This window comes from Lithobates pipiens, unplaced genomic scaffold (genome assembly GCF_037356315.1).
Source record: "Lithobates pipiens isolate NorthernLeopardFrog02 unplaced genomic scaffold, aLitPip1_a1.2 Scaffold_8, whole genome shotgun sequence".
Classification (NCBI taxonomy): Eukaryota; Metazoa; Chordata; class Amphibia; order Anura; family Ranidae; genus Lithobates; species Lithobates pipiens.
Window position 1 is genome coordinate 477729387 of NW_027507903.1, and position 20867 is coordinate 477750253.

Consider the following 20867-nt stretch of genomic DNA (forward strand, 5'->3'; position numbering starts at 1 on the left):
TATATATATGTATATGTATATGTATATGTATATGTATATGTATGTATAATATATATATATATGTATGTATAATATATATATATATATATATATATATATTACAATACATTAGTGACAGTACAGTTCCCTGTCCTAGTAATTGTTGCCCAGGGTTCTCAAATAGGCAGGTTGAAGGGGTATTTAATGTGGAGGAATCTGTTTTATCAGTTTCCTCCAAAGTTTGTAAAATCCACTTTGGGACCTGGAGCCCGGAGATTCCATAGCGTTATGGGTGGGATGGAATCTCCAATCCTGGGACCGGGTTTTTGGAACAGCCAGGAGTCTGGCTGGTTGATTGAGCAGGTGGGTCCTGGGCTAATGGCAAAGTTAGGGTTCTGGGCTCCACCCAGAGAGACAGGAGGTCTCCAGGAGTCCAGAGTCCAGAGTGCAGGTGTGCACTAGAGAAAGCCAGAGACCCAAGTCTGAGGATCAGAGCAGTGAGGGGCTGCTTTCTAGATAGACAATGTGTGTGTTAAAGCTGTGCACATCTGAGACAAATGAGAGCCTGAAGTGGAAGGCCTGAGCAGCAAGGAAGCTGAAAAGAGGTACAGTAGTTGTGCGGGAACCCTGTTATAAGGCCAAGAGGGCTGAATTGTAAAGCCTAGGTGGCAGTGCTGTTGGAGAGCCAGGTGGCTTGGCATTTTTCATGTATTTTTTTTTGGGCAGAAGAACCCCTGTGTGGGCAACCAAGTGCATGTGTGAACTTTGTTCCTTTTTAATAAAAGTGGGCTACCATGCCCTTAAACGAAAGTTCCTGTTTGCTGTGAACTTACTGAAAAGGCATCTGCCACTGAGTTAAACATCCCCCAATGTTACTATAAATATATATATATATATATATATATATATATATATATATATATATATATTATAATTTTTTTTTTTTTTCTAGCAAAAATTTACAGATTTTTACTTGTAAACCACAAGTGTCAGAAAAAGGCCTGGTTAGCAAGTGGTTAATGCCATCGATGATCACTCAAATATATCTGGTTTGAGACCATAGGAAGTGAATCACTGTTATTTTCTTCTGTCACCCATATGCGTCTTATCCCCATACGAGTAATGTGTATTTTGCCACCATATTTTAGGAGTCTTCCATAAGGTGCATAAATGCAATTGAATTTTATGTCTGTGCACAGTTGGTTTTAAAAGTCAAAAAGAAGTATCCCTCTAAGATCTCCTGTATATTCTCTTTAGGAATGGCATCAGTTCACCAATTATGTGTAAGTTAAACCGTGTTATTAATGTTGGTTTGAGCTCGCTGCACACCGAGCTGGAATATGCACAGCAGTCGCCAGAGGTAGGTGCATGCTACACAGAGTAGAATTGGTCCAACCTTACCCCTCTGTCTGCATTGCTCACAAATCTCCCCACTTTATCACATGACCAGGTCTCCACAGCTGAGTGGATGTTCTCCTCAGGCCGCACGTCTGCCCTTGATGTCACTTTGGACCGTGAGGTTCTCTTGATGCTCCACGGACCAGGACACGAACAACTAGCCTCTGAGTTAAAAGGCATCCTGCAGACAATGGTAAGGGAAAGACTGGGCTCTGAATTATCAAAAGGTGTTCAAGGAATTGTAAAATCTTTTAGAGCACTTTGAAAGTCTGTAGATCGGGTGAATCCCTGGTACACATTTGGCACTTTATTGTGCAAGCCTTGGGACCCTTGGCAGTAGTCTGTGTTTTGGTGCTTACTCAAGCCAGTCAAAAAATATATTCTTTATATTGGCTTCTATTCTGTCACAATATCGTAACTTTTTTTTTTTTCTTTTTATAATGCTAAGAGAAATATCAGATGTGGCAAACGTGTTTTGTAGGGTGGTTGTGGTGAGCAATTTGTTCAAACATTAATTTGCAAAGGGTCATTTAAAATTTGTTCAGACAGAAGCGCGTACATCAAAGGGATCCATAACCAAAACACAAGCAAATAACTTGATATTTGCAGTGTAGTGAAGAAGAATCCAATTGGCAGATGAGCAACCTCTCCATAAAGAAACACATTTTGAATAGAGAAGACCACTGGTTCACAAGAGGCATGATGGAGACCATTATCATGAAACTGGAACAATCAACAAGGGGTGAAGGCCTTCAACACCATGGGGTTGGTTTACTAAAACTTGAGTGTGCAAAATTTGGTGCAGCTTTGCATAGAAATCAACTTTTTTTTTTTTTTTTTTTTTTGTCAAAGCTTAATTGAACAAGCTGAAGTTAGAAGCTGGCTACAATGCACAGCTGCTCCATATTCTGCACTCTAAAGTTTTTTTTTAGTAAATAAACCCCATTGTGTCTTCAGCAAATATTGCAATTTTGACAATTCAGCCATGTAAATCAAAGGATTGACATTTATAGTAAGGTTGAATAAAGACACCAGTCCATCCAGTTCAATCTGAGGCTACAATTGTCCCTATCCCTGTATTTTGTGTCTCATTAAGATGCTCATCTATTATATCATTTTATTTAAGGTACCCATATAGTGCCATCAATTTACGCAGCGCTCGACATACATCGCACACTCGCATCAGTCCCACAATCCAATGTCCCCAGCTCATTTATATGCTAGGGCCAATTTTGTACAAAAGTCAATTAACCTACCAGCATGTCTTTTGGAGTGTGGGAGAATACCGGAGTACCCAGAGGAAACCCACGCAAGCACAGCGAGAACATGCAAACTCCAGGCAGGTAATGCCATGGTTGGGATTTGAACCAGCGACCCTTTTTTACTGCTAGGCAAGAGTGCTACCCACTACACCACTGTGCCGCCCCTAAGATTCCCTTAGAAAGGAGTGCAGACATCACGGGTCCCTGGACAGGTAAGGGTCCTAATAAAAGTCAGCAGCTGCAGTATTTGTAGCTGCTGACTTTAAATGTTGTTTTTTTTTTTTTTTTTTTATTTATTTTTTTTTTTTTTCCCCAGACAAAACTCTGCTTTATACAGTTAACCTAGCATGACAAATCATTAGCCCCTAAAATTGTAAAAATCGCTTTATTTTTAACTGTCAGTAAATTTATTGGCAACCCTGCATGCAATGCCTTCACCAAGATAGAATACAACAAAATGTCCTCCACGCTCATACGCATCAACCCTCAGTGGGCCTTGGTCTTAGCCTGCTGAAGGTTGAAACATGTTGAGCGTGGAGGACATTGTTGTATTTTATCTTGATGAAATAAAGCATTGCATGAGTCTCGGAAGTGGGTACTGCTACATTTAGACCCCTTTTACAAAGTAAAATAGTGCCTGTAAACTGCCTCCCATCCCTCCCCATTGTGAAAACCCGGACTAGGACAGTGCGCTTGCAGGACGGAATACACTGTGTTGCCCTTTGGGTGATGTCAGGGGCCCCATTTGAGACCCACTCCATCAAGTATTTAAATCCATGATGTGTTTATGGTGAATTTTATAAAACTGTTGTAAAATAGTTATCTGAAAACCCGTTTTTTTTAACTTCCATATCGTTGCATGTTTTCAGTTCTAAATTGCCGAGCTTGGAATTCATGTGCAGATTTAGATCATCTGTGTTTATCAGGCAGCACAGGTGGCATTTCTACTGAACAACTGCTGGGGGGGGGGGAAATAATATTGGCAAGAGGCAAAGTAATTCAGTCACTGTGTTGCTCAACTAAGCAGGAAGCAGAGCCTGCCTGTGTAATGAACATAAATGACAGCCACTGTAAATGTCTAAAGTTGAGCATGCTTCAAATATTATTCTTAGACCCCATTCACACCTGAGCGTTTTGTAGCTTGAAGCCTGAAGCTACTAGACGCTAGAGGGGAACAATTCTATTATTCTCAATGGAGATGGTTGACATCTCCACTACATGTCGCCTGAAGCCGAACGCATGAAGCTTAAACTAGTTCTGGACCCTTTTTTGTCGCTCGAATTGAGCAGATTTGGGCGTTTTTCTTCTTTTAACCACTTGCCGCCCGCCCATAGCAAATAGACGGCGGCAAAGTGGTTTCATAATCCTGACAGGACGTCAGTCTGACACCCGGCAACTACGATCTCGGTAAAGAGTCTCCGTCGGAGACTCTTTACCATGTGATCAGCCGTGTCCAATCACGGCTGATCACAGTGTAAATAGGAAAAGCCAGTGATCGGCTTTTCCTCACTCGCGTCTGTCAGACGTGAGTAGAGGAGAGCCGATCGGCTGCTCCTCTGACGAGGGGGTCTGTGCTGATCGATTATCAGCACAGCCCCCCCTAGGATGCCAACACTCGACCACCAGGGACGCCACCAGACCACCAGGGATGCCAAGGACAAGGTATGCCACCCTAGACCACCAGGGATTCCAATCAGTGGCACAATGGATGCCAATCAGTGCCCACAATGGGCATCACTGATTGGCATGCATTATTGATTGGCACTGATTGGCATCCACTAGTACAATATATTATAATACAATGCCGCCTATCAGTTCCCATCTGTGCCGCCTATCAGTGCCTAACCCATGCCCACCTGTGCCGCCTAACCCATGCCCACCTGTGCCGCCTAACCCATGCCCACCTGTGCCGCCTAACCCATGCCCACCTGTGCCACCTATCCATGCCAATCCGTGCCAATTTGTGCCACCTATCAGTGCCACCCATCAGTGCCGCCTATCAGTGCCACATATCGGTGTCCATCAATGCCGCCTCATCGGTGCCACCTCATCGGTGCCCATCAGTGCCGCCTTATCATTGCCCATCAGTGTAACCCCATCAGTGCCCATCAGTGAAGGAGAAAACTTACTTATTTGCAAAGTTTTGAAACTGAAACAAAAAAAAGTTTTTTTTCAAAATTTTCGGTATTTTTTTATTTGTTTAGCAAAAAATAAAAACCGCAGAGGTGATCAAATACCACCAAAAGAAAGCTCTATTTGTGGGAAAAAAATGATAAAAATTTCATTTGGGTACAGTGTAGCATGACCGCGCAATTGTCATTCAAAGTGTGACAGCGCTGAAAGCTCAAAATTGGTTTGGGCAGGAAGGTGTTTAAGTGCCCGGTATTGAAGTGGTTAACATTGATGACCTTTTGCCCTGCACAAAATCGCGGCAAACGCTGTAAAAACCACCGCGAATCGCGGTAAAAAAACGCTTGAAAATGCTATGCTCAGGTGTGAATGCAGCTTAAGGTACAGCATGCTCATAAGTCTGTGCAACGATTCCAGGTCTTTATTACTCCTTACAGAGATCAGTGATTCCTCTGACAATGTCTTCTTCTGCTTTTCACTCCTTTCAAGTGGTTCTTTGCCCTGTTTAAAAAACTAAAACTAAAACCAGTATTTGCAGCTGCTGCTACTTCTAAATAGTGATGGATGGGCATCCGACAGGATGTTTCGCGAACCGCGAACGCGGCCGATAGTTCGAAAACCGTAATGTTCGCGGCGGGCCCCATTGACTTCAATGGGAGGCGAACTTTACAAACCTACAGGTCAAATTTGCAGCCACAAAATAATTACTAGCTGTGCACACATAGTCCCACCACATGGCCAATGACAGGGTAGGCAAAGAAGAGGGTGCAGGAGATGATCACCAGCACCGTGATATGGAGTGATCTGACACCAGCACCGTGATATGGAGTGATCTGACACCAGCACCGTGATATGGAGTGATCTGACACCAGCACCGTGATATGGAGTGATCTGACACCAGCACCGTGATATGGAGTGATCTGACACCAGCACCGTGATATGGAGTGATCTGACACCTGCACCGTAAGCATCCCCAGGAGGAAGTCAGCATAGAACAGGGATGGTGGGAGCCCCTCATAATATGCACAGCAGAGGTACAGCCCCAGGAGGAAGTTAGCATAGAACAGGGATGGTGGGAGCCCCTCATAATATGCACAGCAGAGGTACAGCCCCAGGAGGAAGTCAGCACAGCACAGAAATGGTGGGAGCCCCTCATAATAAGCAGCAATGCAGAAATATGACACCGCTCAACCTCTTCAAAGAGGAGGGTACGGGCATATAGTACGGTGTGCTTTTTTTGTACAAGGAAGTGAGCCAAATGAAGAAAGAAGGTCTGTGTGCTCGATTAAAAAAATTGTTTCTAGACATATACATGGTCTACTGGTCAGATGTGTTGAATTCCTCCGAGATCCATGCCTCATTCATTTTTAGAAATGTGAGGTAGTTAACACTGTCGTGAGCTAGGAGAGTACGCTTATCGGTCACGATCCCCCCCCTGCTGCGCTGAACGTCCTTTCGGACATTACACTGGACGAGGGGCAAGCCAACAGTTCGATTGCAAATTGGGCAAGCTCTGGCCAGAGGTCAAGCCTGCCCACCCAGTAGTCCAGGGGTTCATCACTCCTCAGAGCGTCCACATCGGCCGTTAACCCGATGTAGACGGACACCTGACGGTCTAGGCGTTCCCTGATGCTGGATCCGGATGACACCTGTCGATGGGTCGGCTGAAAGAATGACCTCATATCAGAAGTCACCAACACATCTTCAAACCGGCCTCTTCTTGCAGGCGCTGTTGGATTGGTACCCGCAACTCCTTCTCTGGGAGTGGGAATTGCTCCTCTGCCAGCGCACGCAAAAGCAGAAAGCAGCATTTCTCGAAACAAGGCCTGGAAGTGCTCCATTCTGCCAGCCCTCTGTGACGGCGGTAACATTTCTGCCATTTTGTGTTTGTACCGGGGGTCTAAGTACGTTGCCACCCAGTACTGGTCCTTGACCCTTATGCTTTTTATACGGGGGTCCCTATTAAAACACTGGAGCATGAAGGCCCCCATTTGCACTAAACTGGAAGCGGGGTGGTGGCCTGGCTCCTGCTCATCATGCAGGATAATGTCGTCCTCTTCATTCTCCTCTCCCCATCCACGCACAACAGGGATCCCAGAAAGGTTTAAACCATGCTCTTCTTGCTCCTCCTCATCCGCCCCGGCACCATCCTCCTCTGACTCCTCTTCAGACTCCTGTTGTTCACATGTCTCAGAGTAGGCCCCCCCCCCCCCTCGGAATTCATCCAGCATTGCGACTTCCTCATCTTCCCGCTCCTGCTCCTCCACAGCTTGATCAATGACACAACGCAATGCATGCTCCATAAAGAAGGCATAAGGTACCATGTCACTGATGGCGCCATGGCTGCGACTGACCAGTTTGGTGATCTCCTCAAATGGCCGCAGAAGTCTGCATGCGTCGCGCATGAGCATCCACTGGCGCGGTGAAAAAAAACCCAGCTCCCCAGATCCTGTTCTGCCGCAGAGTTCATACAGGTAGACGTTAACTGCACGTTTCTGCTGGAGCAGCCTATCAAGCATATAGAAGGTTGAGTTCCATCGCGTCGGGCAATCGCAAATAAGACGTCTGACCGGCAGATTGTGTCGCCGCTGAATGTCAGCAAGGCGAGCCATGGCCGTGTAAGATCTTCTGAAATGGGCCGAGATTTTCCTTGCCTGCCACAAGATGTCCTGGACCCCAGGGTATTTGACAACGAATCGCTGCACAACCAAGTTTAAGACGTGTGCCATGCATGGCACGTGCGTAATTTTGCCCTGTTTCAATGCGCTAAGCAGATTGGCACCGTTGTCACACACCACTTTACCAACTGTCAAATTGAGCGATGTTAGCCACTGATCTGCCTGTGAACGCAAAGCTGAAAGGAGTGTCGGGCCAGTGGGGCTCTTGGCTTCCAGGCACAACAGACGCAGCACGGCATGGCAACATCTCACCTGGCATGTCGAATAGGTTCTGGGGAGCTTGGGCGGCGCAGCGGAAGAGACGCTAGCAGCAGAAAAGGAGGAGTCAGCCGAGGAAGAGAGGGAGGAGGATGGAGTAGGAGGAGGAGAAGAACCAGGCCTGCATGCAATCCGTGGTGGTAAAACCAAATCTACACGGGTGCCACAGGTTACATGCTTGACGGCCATCAGAAGGTTCACCCAGTGGGCAGTAAAAGTGATATACCTTCCCTGCCCGTGTTTGCTAGACCACGTGTGCCACGTGTGCCACGTGTGACACTGTGTGCCAGAGATACATTCACTTGACGCTGAACATGGCCATATAGCTCTGGGATGCCCTTCTGTGAGAAATACTTCCTTCCTGGGACCTTCCATTGTGGTGTTCCAATGGCCACAAATTTTTTGAAAGGCCTCAGAGTCCACCAGTTTATATGGCAGTAGTTGGGCTATCAGTTCTGACAAGCCAGCCGTCAACCGTTGGGCAAGAGGGTTATCCGGCGTCATCATTTGTTTTACGCTCGAACATTAGGCCCAAGGAAGCCTGCCTTTTTTGCAGAAAAACGTGAGCTTGGCGTGATGGAAGGTGGAGTGGAGGACAGTTGTGAGGAGAGAGAAGTAGAAGACGAGGCTGGACGGTGAAAGCCTGGAGTGTGGCTTTGTGTGTTCCGTTGCTCCCACTGGGCTCAGTGATGGCAGCTCATGTGCCTTCTTAAGGCGGTCGTCCCTAGGTGAGTGTTGGGCTTACCGCAACTAATGCGTTGACTGCAAAGATTGCAGATGGCAACACTATTGTCAGCAGCGGACACGTTAAAAAAAAAAAAAACCCACACTGCGGAGCCATGTGCCGGCGTCCTGGGAGCACCAGATGTGACCGTACATGGTCGATCACTCACTCCTGATACTTTAGCAGTCTGCTTTGTCCCTCCTGTGCAATGTAAGTTATTCCTGCGTCTCCTCCCCATCTGCTGGTCCATATCTCCCTCTGAACTCCCCTCCTCTTCCTCTCTTTTGGGCACCCACGTGACATCACTAGACACGTCATCGTCGACGTCACCTTCCCCACCGCTATAAGTAGAGATCTCGGAGTAGGCAGCAACACCGGGGACCAACCTCCTCCTTGGGCTGAACTGGGTACTGTCGTCAGACTGCTGAGTGGCGGTTCTTGCTACCTCCTCTTCCTGATCCAATGCCAAGAGTGGCTGCGCATCAGAAATGTCTTGATATGGATCAGAAAATAATTCCTCTGACTCAAGCGGAAGGTATGTGGTGGTGGTGTCAGTGTCTTTGGGGGTGCACATAGCAGAGAGTGAAGAAGAGGGTGCAGATCGAGAGGATGAGGAGGGTGCAGAAGAGTAAGGCTGAGTGAGCCACTCAACCATTTCTGGTGCTTCCTTTGACGTAATCGCACGCACCTTCTGCAATTTCCCACTTTGGCCCAAGCCTGTTGCTCCTGCCCTACCCCTACCACCCCTGCGGAAGGGCCTGCCTCTCCCTCTGCCTGTCATTTTGTAAATGACCCTGTGACAACTCTCTACAGAAGTGCAGTATGTATGTGGAAGAAGGTATATAACACCCCCCTTCAATCTATTGTTTTTGGGGGCCACTGGTCTATCACACCAGTTACAATACTTTTTTTTTTGGATTGCGTTTGTCACTCTTTGTAGTATCTCTGCAGAACCGCTCAACAGTCACAATGCTGCACAGTGGAAACACACTTTACTATGGTTTCTATATGTGCAAGTATTTTATACGTGTATTACACAACTATATACTGCACACCAAATAGTACACCTATACCAGTCCTTAAGGACCTTTGTGGAACTAGTAGGTTGTGATTAGCAGACTGTACCTCACTCAACCCTATATACGGTAGTACACTATACCTTACCAGTCCTTATAAGGACCTTTTGTGGAACTAGTAGGTTGTGATTAGCAGACTACCTCAGTCCCTATACTGATAAAGGACTGCTGCAGAATAGGGCAGCCGTCAGCAGTAGTGCACCTCAACCCTATATATTGCGGACCTATACCAGTCCTTAAGGATTAGCAGACTGTACCTCACTCAAACCTATATACTGTAGTATGCTATACCTTACCAGTCCTTAGGACCTTTGTGGAACTAGTAGGTTGTGATTAGCAGACTGTACCTCAGTCCCTATACTCATACTTGACTGCTGCCCTTCTGCTGCAGTAGTCCTTTATAATATTCTTTCTATATTTGGAAGAAAGAATATTATACGTACCAGTTATTACCATACCAGTCCTGAAAAGGACCTTTGTGGACCTAATAGTAACAGCTAATGATTAAACTGACTGTCCCTCTCTGCAACACACAGCGTCCTGTCTGTCCCTATTTAAACTGACAAAACACAGGCTGCTGCAACAATAACTTGAATAGCACTGCACTCAAAACTATATCCTGAACTACACCTATACCATACCAGTCCTTAAAAGAAATTTTGTGGACCTAATAGCTAGCGATTTGTGTCACTGCAGTCTCTCCCTGCTCCACACAGCAACCTCTCCCTATAGTGACAGTAGAAAGAATGTAAAATGGCCGCCGGATCGGGTCTATTTAAAAGTTAGGGGGAATGTCCAAGTGTCCATGTGCTGTAATGTCTCAATTGGCTGTCCTATACCACATGATGACTGTGTCATCGTGGGTCAAAGTTATTTTACACAGTAAACGCGTAAGTCCGCCGGGCGTACAGCGGCAATAGTCCACCGATGGGGCGGACCGCGAACAGGCGAAATTCGCCGCGAACCGACCGCCGGGCGGACAGTTTGGCCATCCCTACTTCTAAAAACAAAAAAGGGCACTCGCCTGTCCAGGGGTCCAGAGCCGTCCTCGCCCTAACCGGATCTTCACCAGTCTTCAGGTCCCAGGCGCCTGCATGTTTGTGGGCAGCCGGCTGTGATTCCATGTGGCTTCACGACTGGCTGCCCATTTGTGAGCTGCTCTGCAGTTTGTGAATGGTTGGTTTAGGAAGGCTGTGGTACTGGGGGAGGGGGGGGGGGGAAGAACTTCCCGTGGATGCTCCATGGCAATCCAACAGGAAATGGGAGCAGGTACCTGTCAAGAGGCCACAAATAGTAAAGGAGGGGGGAGGAGGGCATAAAGTAGAACTTCCCATTTTAGTGTACAGCTTTAAGGACAGGGCTGTCTTTGTTCTGGCATCATCCCTGGATCACCATTCACTTCCTAGACTGAGAACCCAGCTCAGCGATGGCACAATTTGTATAAATCTGGTACTTGTGCAGTCCTTGGCTTTTTTAATAAGTGACGCAGGTAAATCCTTGCTACAGTCTTTTGCCTTGTGACTTACTATAAACTTACAATGTTGCCATCTGATCATTGGGGGGAGAGCCCGAGGAAATGTTTTCGCCTGCCTGTAGCAGACAGATGGCATAATCGCAGCCTAGGCAAAGTCACTGGAGTTCAAGGCCACTCTATGGATGCCTAAAGCCAAACTTTAGCTGCCTAGCACACTTTTGGATGCCCCAAGGAAAGTAGTATTGTGGTGTGCCTAGAGTGCCGCAGCGGAAAGAGGGTGTGGTCAAACTTTTCTTGCTGACATCATCGCCCTGCCCCCTAGTAATGTCAAACCTGCAACCCAGACAGCTGCCCGCAGCTCCAGGATGACAACAGATTTGTGTGCGATTTATCTTGGTTACTTGGGGAGCCACAGCCCGGTCTAAATGTGCCCGGATTTCAGTCCGCCTGAAACCCGGACACCTGATTCAAAACCCGGACTGTTGGGGTGAGTCCTGGACAGGTGGCAACTCTAGTTCAAGGATATAATTTTATTATTTAAAAAAAAAAAATAGTGGAGCTTTTCGGGACAAAAATATTGTTGCTGTATATTGTGACTTATCAGGAATTCCATTCATGCAGACGGACAGAGCCGATCAAATTTGCAGATTAGACTTTCAAAAGTTTTTTACTAAAAGTTCTTAAGTGATTCTCTTCTCTAGCATACTGTTTATCTTATTTCCTTTTTGATTTGTTCATCCACAGCAGGATGACAGGTGTGTGATTGCGGATCAACTTCTCGAGTCCTTACAGCGTCTGATCACCTCTGATATTGATGTGAAGGATTTATCTGGGAAGATGCTGGAGGTAAATTTTAGAGTAATTTGATAATGACAGCACTGATGGTGGTGAAATATCTGCACTTGAGGCTCATTGTCTAGCCCCCAGAGCTGACATTCTTCCATGGTAAACTATGCCTCTGGTCCTTCTCTGAATAAAGCCTGATGAGTTTTAACCATGAAAAGATTTGGCTTTACGTTTATTGTAAAGTTGAACTTCATCCTTCTCTTCAGTCGTGCACAATTGTACAGGCTCCTCTACTGAAATGACTTCTGATTTCACTGCACTCTGTGAGTTTCTCACAATGTGCGTTAGAAGCTAGTTGGATAGTGGCTGACTCACTTTCTGGCTAGAGGATGTTCTAGCATCCCCCTATCAAGGTATTTTCATATTTGCATTACTTGCATTTCAAAGTTCTGTGTGAGACCAGATATAGTGAATGCAGGGTCCTGGGTTTAGAAACACCTTTAAAAGGAGTACTAAAGCGGGGTGCTGAGATGTTTCCAGGAAGCTATGCACAACAACCTGTTAGCCCCTTCCACCAGCCATGATCTGCCTATGTTGCATGGAGAAGCACAGGGATCCAGAGGTAACCTCACTGGATCTAAAATAAGGTACAGTATGTAACAAAAGCAGAAAGGTTTTATGTAATAATTTTATTAGCATGTTGATTAGGGAGGAACCATGGAAGGCAAAATATAAGCAGATTAAACTTCAGCTTTAACAGTTGAAGCCTATGTATGTGCTTGAAGTTGTCTTGTCGTACTCATCTGCTACTCTTTCCCAATAGGTCATAACGGCTGATATGAAGCAGAAGAAGGCAAACTGGGAGCAGAGGCTGAAGCAGCTGGACAAGCACATGGAGTCTATGGACCGAGAGTTTGTCAAGATGTCTGGGAACGTGCGCCGGATGAAGACTGAGCAGCTTCACCTGAAAAAGGAACTTTCCTCCAGGTAAGAGAAACCTGTTCATGGATTCACAATATTTTACTCAGTCCTGTTCCTGAGCTTCTTTATCACTTGTGTAGCCCTAAATTACCATCATCCTCTGCTCAGGAGCTGAAATTTCAAATTATTCTAATTAGAGTGTCTTTACAGGCTGCTAAAATGAGGGGAGCCCAGTATGACTGTGTACAATGCTTGTTATATACATGTTGCCTCTAACAGTCTTATGTTTCAGGCACTGCTAGGTCCTGAGGATGTTCATTGACGAGGCACGTGTCCGCTACTAGGCTGTGATCTATTTGTTATCCTGCAAACCTGGCCTGTGTTGTGGGTCCTGTGCTAGGGGTACGTACAGTGAGGGGGGAAAAAAATATTTGATCCCCTGCTGATTTTGTACGTTTACCCACTGACAAATTATCAGTTTATAATTTTAATGGTAGGTTTATTTAAACAGCGAGAGACAGAATAACACAAAAATATTCAGAAAAGCATTTAAAAAAAGTTCTAAATTGATTTCCGTTTTAATGAGTGAAATAAGTGTTTGACCCCTTCCCCTTTTCAAAACATGACTTGGTGGCAAAACCCTTGTTGGCAATGAGAGGTCATATGTATGTTGTAGTGTGCAAACCTGGTGGCCAACATCTCAGGAGGGATTTTGTCCTACTCTTCTGCAGAGCCTCTCCAAGTCATTAAGGTTTTCGAGGCTGATGTTTGGTAACTGTAACCTTCAGCTCCCTCCACATATTTTCTGTGGGATTAAGGTCTGGAGACTGGCTCGGCCACTGCAGGACCTTAATGTGTGTCTCCTTGAACCACGCCTTTTGTTGCCTTTGCGTTGTCATACTGGAATACCCATCCACAACCCATCAATGCCCTGGCTGAGGGAAGGAGGTTCTCACCCAAGATTTGATGGTATATCGTCCCTTTGTGGGGAAGTTGTCCTGTCCTCTTAGCAGAAAGCTTTATTGAGCAGGGGGGCCTTGCTGTATTTCAGTTCTTCACAGTGTAGTGTGTTGCCTATTGTTTTTTCTTGGCGGCTATGGTCCCAGTTGCCCTGAGATCATTGACCATATTCTCCGGTGTAGTTCTGGGCTGATTCCTCATCGTTCTCATGATCCTTGAAACTCCACAAGGTGAGAGCTTTCATGGAGCCCCAGACTAAAAGTGACAGTTATTGTGTTTCTTCCATTTGCAAATCGCACTGACTGTTGTCACCCTCACACCAAGCTGCTTGGCAATGGTCTTGTAACCCGTTCCAGGCTTATGTAGATCTACAATCCTTGCTCCTGACATCTTTGGACAGCTTTTGTGTTTTGGCCATGGTGGAGAGATTGGAATCTAAATGCATCTGTGGACATGTCTTTTTATACAGGAAACAAGCTGAGATTAGGAGCACTCCCTTTAAGAGTGTGCCTAATCTCAGTTTGTTACCTGTAAAGACACCTGGGAGCCAAAAATCTTGCTCATTGATAGGGGATCAAATACTTATTTCGCTCATTTAAAATGCAAATCAATTTATAACTTTTTTTTTCAAATGCGTTTTTCAGGATATTTCTGTTCTGTCTCTCATTGTTAAAATAAACCTACCATTAAAATTATAGACTGATCCTTTTTTTTTATCAGTGGGCAAACTTACAAAATTCCCTCATTGTATAATACAGGAAGCTGCAGGCTCAGAAAATGGAGTGTCTCTAATGGGTAGAGCAGTCAGATGGCTGTGCAGGAAAATATTCATCCCTGACAGATGAGATTCCTTGTGTTGCCATTCCAAGTAGCATGGTGCAATAACTTTTGCAGCTTTGTTAGGCTAGGTTCACAATATTTCCTCATGCAACCTATTAATTTAGATGGCAGAAACCGGGGGGGGGGCAAGAGAGACCTGGGGCCGTGACTGCGTTCGTGGTTTACCGCTGTTTAGGCTGCGATTTTTCGCCCGCTAGCAGGGCCCCTCCTCCCTTGTTATGGATGAGTGGGAGGTGTTTTGTAGTCTTATCCTAGGGTGTCAGGGCTGCCTTTCCATAGATGGCTACAGTACAGTGAACGTGGTCACTCTAGCAGTTACTAGCGGGTTAACCAGGTGAAAATAAAGTGGGGAGGAAAAAATAATAATGCAGCTGCCACATCTAAGGACTGGAAAGCTGATATATATTTTGTTTTTATTCTTGGCTGTAAATACAATTTAACAATGTAGTGAGTTTACGAATGACATCCAGAGCATTTTTGGTGGTAATAGAAATGTTTTTGTTTTTCGGTAAGAGTTTTGTGTGCTAAAAACAAATATTAGAGGGATAAATAGAACTATACCAAGTGTGTGTGTAATTAAGAGAGACATCTATACAAAATGAGGGGAGACAGTACAGTTACAATACATTTCAATACTATCATACTGTGCAGGGCTGGACTGGGACAAAAATTTGGCCCTGGACTTCATCCAGACCGGCCCACTCCAATTTTGCAAACACGCACAAAAAAAGTATACTGCGCACTTGCACACTTGTGTCATCACGGCCCGGCTAGACACATAGCAGGAGTATGCAAACTCAGAAGCAGACAGCACACTGCTGGTGATCTTTTATTTTCCAGCCCCCCCCCCCCCCCCCCTCTACCCCCTGGTGTCCCGCTGTCACCTGCCCGAAGTCTGGCTCTGCATTATATAGTTTAAAATAAACAACTAATGCGCACACCTATTTTTGATCAACCGCAGTAATGAGAAGCTGCCAACATCAAACAGGTTTAGGCCCCTTTCACACGGGACGGATCAGTAATGATACGCCCCGTGATGATCCGCTCGCTCAGCGGGGACCGATCCGTTGTCCCCGCTGAGCCGGCTGCGGACAAGGCGGTCTCCGCACACTGTGCGGGGACCGCCCTGTCAGCTCTCCTCTATGGGGATCGCATGCGTACGGACCGTCTATCCGTGTTCATCCGATCCGCTCTGCAGACGGATAGAAAAATAGGATTTTCCTCCGTCTGCAGAATCGGACTGTTGCGGAGGAAATCGGGTGTCTGCGGATGTTCATCCGCAGACACCTGCTATCCCATAGGGATGAATGTATGCCTGCATTTCATCTGCAAACGGATGGATGAAATACGGACATATCATCCGCATGTGTAAAAGGGGCCTAACACAAACCCACAGATAAATTGAATATATAGCAAAGGATGTGATGCTAACCAAAATAACATCAAAAAAATCCATTTGGTGCAAATAATGATTCAAATAATACAAAAAATCCAACATAGCTAAAAGTACATCAAACGTGTCAATTAATATTGAAATGTGCATAAAAAAATTTTCAGCAAAAAATTCATATATAAACCATGCTTATAATTAAAACCATTTTATCCAAACTATGTCCTTGGTATTAAAGTGCAAAAAGAGTGCAAAAAAAGTGGTTTTTAATTATAAGCATTTTTTATATATGATTTTTTTGCTGAAAATATTTTTATGCACATTTTAATATTAATTGACAGTTTTGGTGAACTTTTAGCTATGTTGGATTTTGCATATTATTTTAACCATTATTTTCACCAAATTGATTTTTTTATGCTATTTTATTTAGCACCACATCTTTTGATATATATATATATATATATATATATATACACCATGTGCTATATACAGTAGTCAATGGGCCGGCCGGTTACCTGGATGGGTTCCTGCAGCACCGCCATCCTCCAGGCTCCCTCGTCTGCTCCGGGGACTTCTCTGCCTGTCGGCTGCTCTCACGGCGGCCCCCGGCTCATTTAAACTCGCAGCGTCCGTTACCGCGGGGGCCACCGGAGATGGCTGAGTTTTGTTCGCTGAAGCGCTGTCGGAGAGGAGCAGGGCGGGGGAAGCCGAGCGGTGGCGGAAAAGGACGACTGTGGGCCGGAGGTGGCCGAAGATGTGTGCAATACTAGCGTTGAGAGCGCTGAGTGGGGGCGGAAAGAGCCGAAGTGTGCCGCGCTGCGCTCGGAAGTACAGCGGTGCTCAAATGAATGGCTGTGCGAGTAGCGCAGCCATTCATTTGGCTAGGCTGTTACTGAAACCAGCCCACTGAGCCATCGGCCCACCGGGAATCTCCCGGTAGTCCCGATGGTCAGTACATGCCTGATACTGTGTAAGTTTATTATTACTGTATAATGACTATATATATTACTTCCTGTATATGTTGTCTGATTTTAAAGAGTAACTCCACTTTCGTGTGGGGCGGGGGAGTGGCAAGTAAAGAAAAAATATTGTGTATACGATTGCAACACAAGTCGTATTGTAATTGAATGTTATTAAAAATTGCCTTTCATTTTCAATCTGCAGCTCTGTAATCTTCTGTAAATGCAATATGGCTACCTGGAGGTGTTCTGTACCCACAGAATGTATACAGAACCCCCCCAAGAAACATAATTTCCTGCTTGTGTGATTTTTTTTTTTTTTTTTTCCCCAGCACTAAGGTACAAGTCAGATTTCAGGCATCCCATTTTTTTTTTGGTGAGATTTTCCCAATGGGAAATCATGTTTAAAGGGATGCAGACTCTGCAGCTTTCGTCAGTAGTGCTCTGCAGGTGCACAGCTGACAGATAATTATGAAACCACTCCCATTAGACTCAGACAAACAAACACACACGGATTTCTTCAGAATAACTAACAAAAGGTAGGAATCTGCAAAAAACGTTTGTTCTAATCCTTGTAATGTACATAGATCAGGGGATTTTTTTTTTCTCTCAACAAAGTTACTTTACTAAGTGTTTTTTTTTTTTTGCTCATTTAACGCGCATTTCCCAAGTGTTCTTCCAGGACAGCCCTTGAGAGATGGAGCTCCTCCCATCGACACAGGAAACACATTGCCACAGTTCAAAAGGCGGTCCCTCAGGTCCCTGGTCAGTCATTTGTGTTTCCTCCGTCGGAGGAACATGTTGCCAGGAACCTGGAGGCCCCTCTCAGGGGCTGCCTGAGAACCTGCAAGCCTAAGGGACCGGGTCCTGGTTTATGGCTGCAGTTTGGGTCCATACCTTTTTTCTTTGGCTCGGGTACCGTCCAGCTGAACCGGAGCAGACCCGTTACCCTCCTCCTTCCAGTGCCGAGGTGGCCAGGGGCAGAATGACGCCGGTTTCCCCCAGGAGTGGTGAGTGGAACCTTCCATCTTCCCTCCTCGTTGCAGGGGGTCGGAGACGCCGAGCGTTCACTTCCGGCGGAACCGCGTCATCACTGCGTGCCGAGACTTCCGGTTCCGGGTCTCTAAGGGTACAAGGAGGAGAGGGAGAGCCAGCGCTGTGCCTGTGAAGCCCGACCAGCGTCCAGCTATACCGGATTAGCGGCGGGATTCGGAGCGTCAGAGGGGGACCATGGAGGCTATTCCCCAGGATACTCCGGCGGAGACAGGCACCAGCCAAACCCAGGTAGGCTGCTGGGCATGCTATTACTCTGGTGGAGTGGTGGTGTTGGTAGGCTGGGCCCTGTAGTACCCCACGGTGGCGGTTTACTCACAGTGAGGTTGTTTGTTAGTGGTGATTCTAAGAGGGACATGGTGCTGACGCTAAGAAATCCTTTGTCTTCTTATTTTCAGGCTAAAGAGATGCCAAGGGAAGACAAGACAGGCCGCAAAAAGTGCCCTAATTGTGGGAATAGGTTGTCCTCTGGCTCTAACAAAGCCCTATGCAAGCAATGCATTGCAAGCTTGCTTAAATCTGAGGCAGATTCCCCTTTAGCAAAGTTTTTGGGCTCCTTTAAAGAGGAAATGGCGTCGACCTTTAAGTCCCTCCGGGAGTTAATCACTGACGTGGGATCAGCTGCAGCTGCCTCCACGAGTAAAACAACTATAATCTCATCCTCACCATGCCTTACAACACCCAGCTCAGGGGAGCCCCGTATGGTCAGGGAGCCTAGCCCCACGTTGATTAGCCCCGAATCCTCTGACACTGACTCGGGTCAGGAAGAGGATCAAGCAGCATCTAAAGCCTCAAAATATAGATTATCTCTCGAGGAAGTAGATGAGCTAATGGGGGCTATCTATGATACGCTGGAAATTGAGGAGGAAGAAACTCAGTTATCCAGACATGATCAAATGTATGAGGCTCTGGGGAAAAGGAAAGCAAGGGTTTTTCCTATACATAAGGTGCTTTCTGACCTTGTCCTTAAGGAGTGGTCTGAACCAGACAAGAAGGTTTTCTTTCCTAAATCCCTTAAGAGAAGGTTCCCTTTTGATGAGAGCCCAGAGGCGGTCTGGAATAAAAATCCAAAACTAGACGCCCCTCTGTCCAAAATCTCAAAGCAGGCTGATCTGGCCTTTGAGGATATGGGCCACCTGAAAGATCCCATGGACAGGAGAACAGACATTGTCTTAAAGAGGGCCTGGGATGCCTCTATGGCAGGCTTAAAACCAGCTCTAGCCACTTCCTGTGTAGCTAGAAACCTGGAGTTCTGGTTATCACAACTACAAGAACACTTAAAGGCAGGCACTCCTAGGGGGGAGCTTTTGAAATCCTTCCCTATGCTTTTTAAGGCCACCAGTTTCATCTCTGACGCCTCCACGGACTCCGTTAAATTTACGGCTAAATCTGCAGCACTTTCAGTGGCAGCAAGGAGGTCAGTATGGATGAAAACCTGGGGGGGAGACACGGCGTCTAAAACCCGCCTGTGCAGCGTCCCTTTTACAGGAGACTTAGTCTTCGGGCCTGAATTAGACTCCGCCTTAGAAAGGACGGCGGACAAAAAGAAAACCTTTCCCGCAAAAAAGAAAAATTTTCAAAATAAAATTTTTCGTCCCTTTAAGGAACCCTCTAAATCAGAGAAGAGTTCAACCCCCAAAAAACATTGGTCGGGACATAAAGGGAAAGGAAAAGGGGGCATACTGTTTAGCCGCCCCAATCAGGATCCCAAACCCCAGTGACGTCAGGGTTCCTGTGGGAGGAAGATTAAGCAAATTTCTTCCTCAATGGGAAGAGACAACCTCGAACGAGTTTGTCTTAAATATAATAAAAAGGGGTCATGCGCTGGAATTTCACAGCAACCCTCCTTCCAAGTTTCTGGTGACAAAGCTTCCAAGTCACTCAGAAAAGGCCAGGGCCTTACCTTTACTAATAGGGGAAATGGTAGATCAAGAAGTATTGACACCAGTCCCTATTCAGGAACAAGGGGACGGTTTTTACTCGCACATCTTTGTGGTAAGAAAACCGTCAGGGAGATTCAGACTAATTATGAACCTCCGTCCACTGAATCGCTCCATCCGTTACAAGAGATTTCGGATGGAGTCCATTTATTCCATAAAGAATCTCCTGCAGAAAGAGACATTTATGGCAACCCTGGACCTAAGGGATGCTTATCTGCACATTCCAATAAGGGAGGAATGCCAGAAATTCCTTCGGATGGCAGTGCAGATAGACACAAAGGTTTACCACTTTCAGTGCAGAGCACTTCCCTTCGGTCTATCATCCTCTCCGAGAATCTTTACCAAGGTTCTCGGAGAGGCTTTAGTTCCTCTGAGGCTTCAATCCGTCTCAATTATCCCCTACCTAGACGATCTGCTCCTAACAGCCCACTCAGAGAGCCGTCTTTCTCAGGACCTAGAATTGACTCAACTCAGTCTGAGTCGATTAGGGTGGATTGTCAGTCAGGAGAAATCCAAGACAACCCCAACACAGGAGATCCTGTATCTGGGGTACTGGATCAAGTCTGTAGATCAGAAAATTATACTGCCGGAAGAAAAGATTTTGAATCTGTGGCAGAGAATATCTTTTCTTCAATGCAGCCCCAAGTGTACGGTGAGGGAAGTAATGTCGGTCTTAGGTCTTATGACGGCAGCCATTCCAGCCGTACAATGGGCCAGGTTCCATCAAAGAGAACTTCAGGGTTTTCTGTTAGAACAATTAAAAGGCAGAGATCTGGAGGAGGAGGTATCGATCCCCTCAAGGGTAAAACGCTTCCTCTGGTGGTGGAAGGACAGGGAGAACCTAAACAAAGGGGTTCATTGGGTCCTTCCTATCACTTCAACACTAACAACGGATGCGAGCAGTTGGGGCTGGGGAGCCCACCTAGGCTCAAGCTGGGTCCAGGACAAGTGGACCCCGGAGGAGAAATGTTTCTCTTCCAATTGGAAAGAACTAACAGCAATCCTGAGAGCTGTTCTAGCTTTCCACCCCACAATACAG

General features: G+C 46.1%; 1 protein-coding gene across 2 annotated transcripts in view; it reads left to right on the forward strand.

Annotated features, from left to right (window-relative positions):
- The window catches only part of IRAG2 (inositol 1,4,5-triphosphate receptor associated 2), a 209410-nt gene that overhangs the window by 52926 nt on the left and 135617 nt on the right, over nucleotides 1-20867 (forward strand). For both annotated transcript variants that reach the window (XM_077468738.1, XM_077468739.1), the window contains exons 14-17: nucleotides 1237-1339; nucleotides 1430-1570; nucleotides 11724-11825; nucleotides 12589-12752. In XM_077468738.1, the coding sequence (XP_077324864.1) occupies nucleotides 1237-1339; nucleotides 1430-1570; nucleotides 11724-11825; nucleotides 12589-12752 (510 nt within the window). The remainder of the gene's footprint in view (nucleotides 1-1236; nucleotides 1340-1429; nucleotides 1571-11723; nucleotides 11826-12588; nucleotides 12753-20867) is intronic.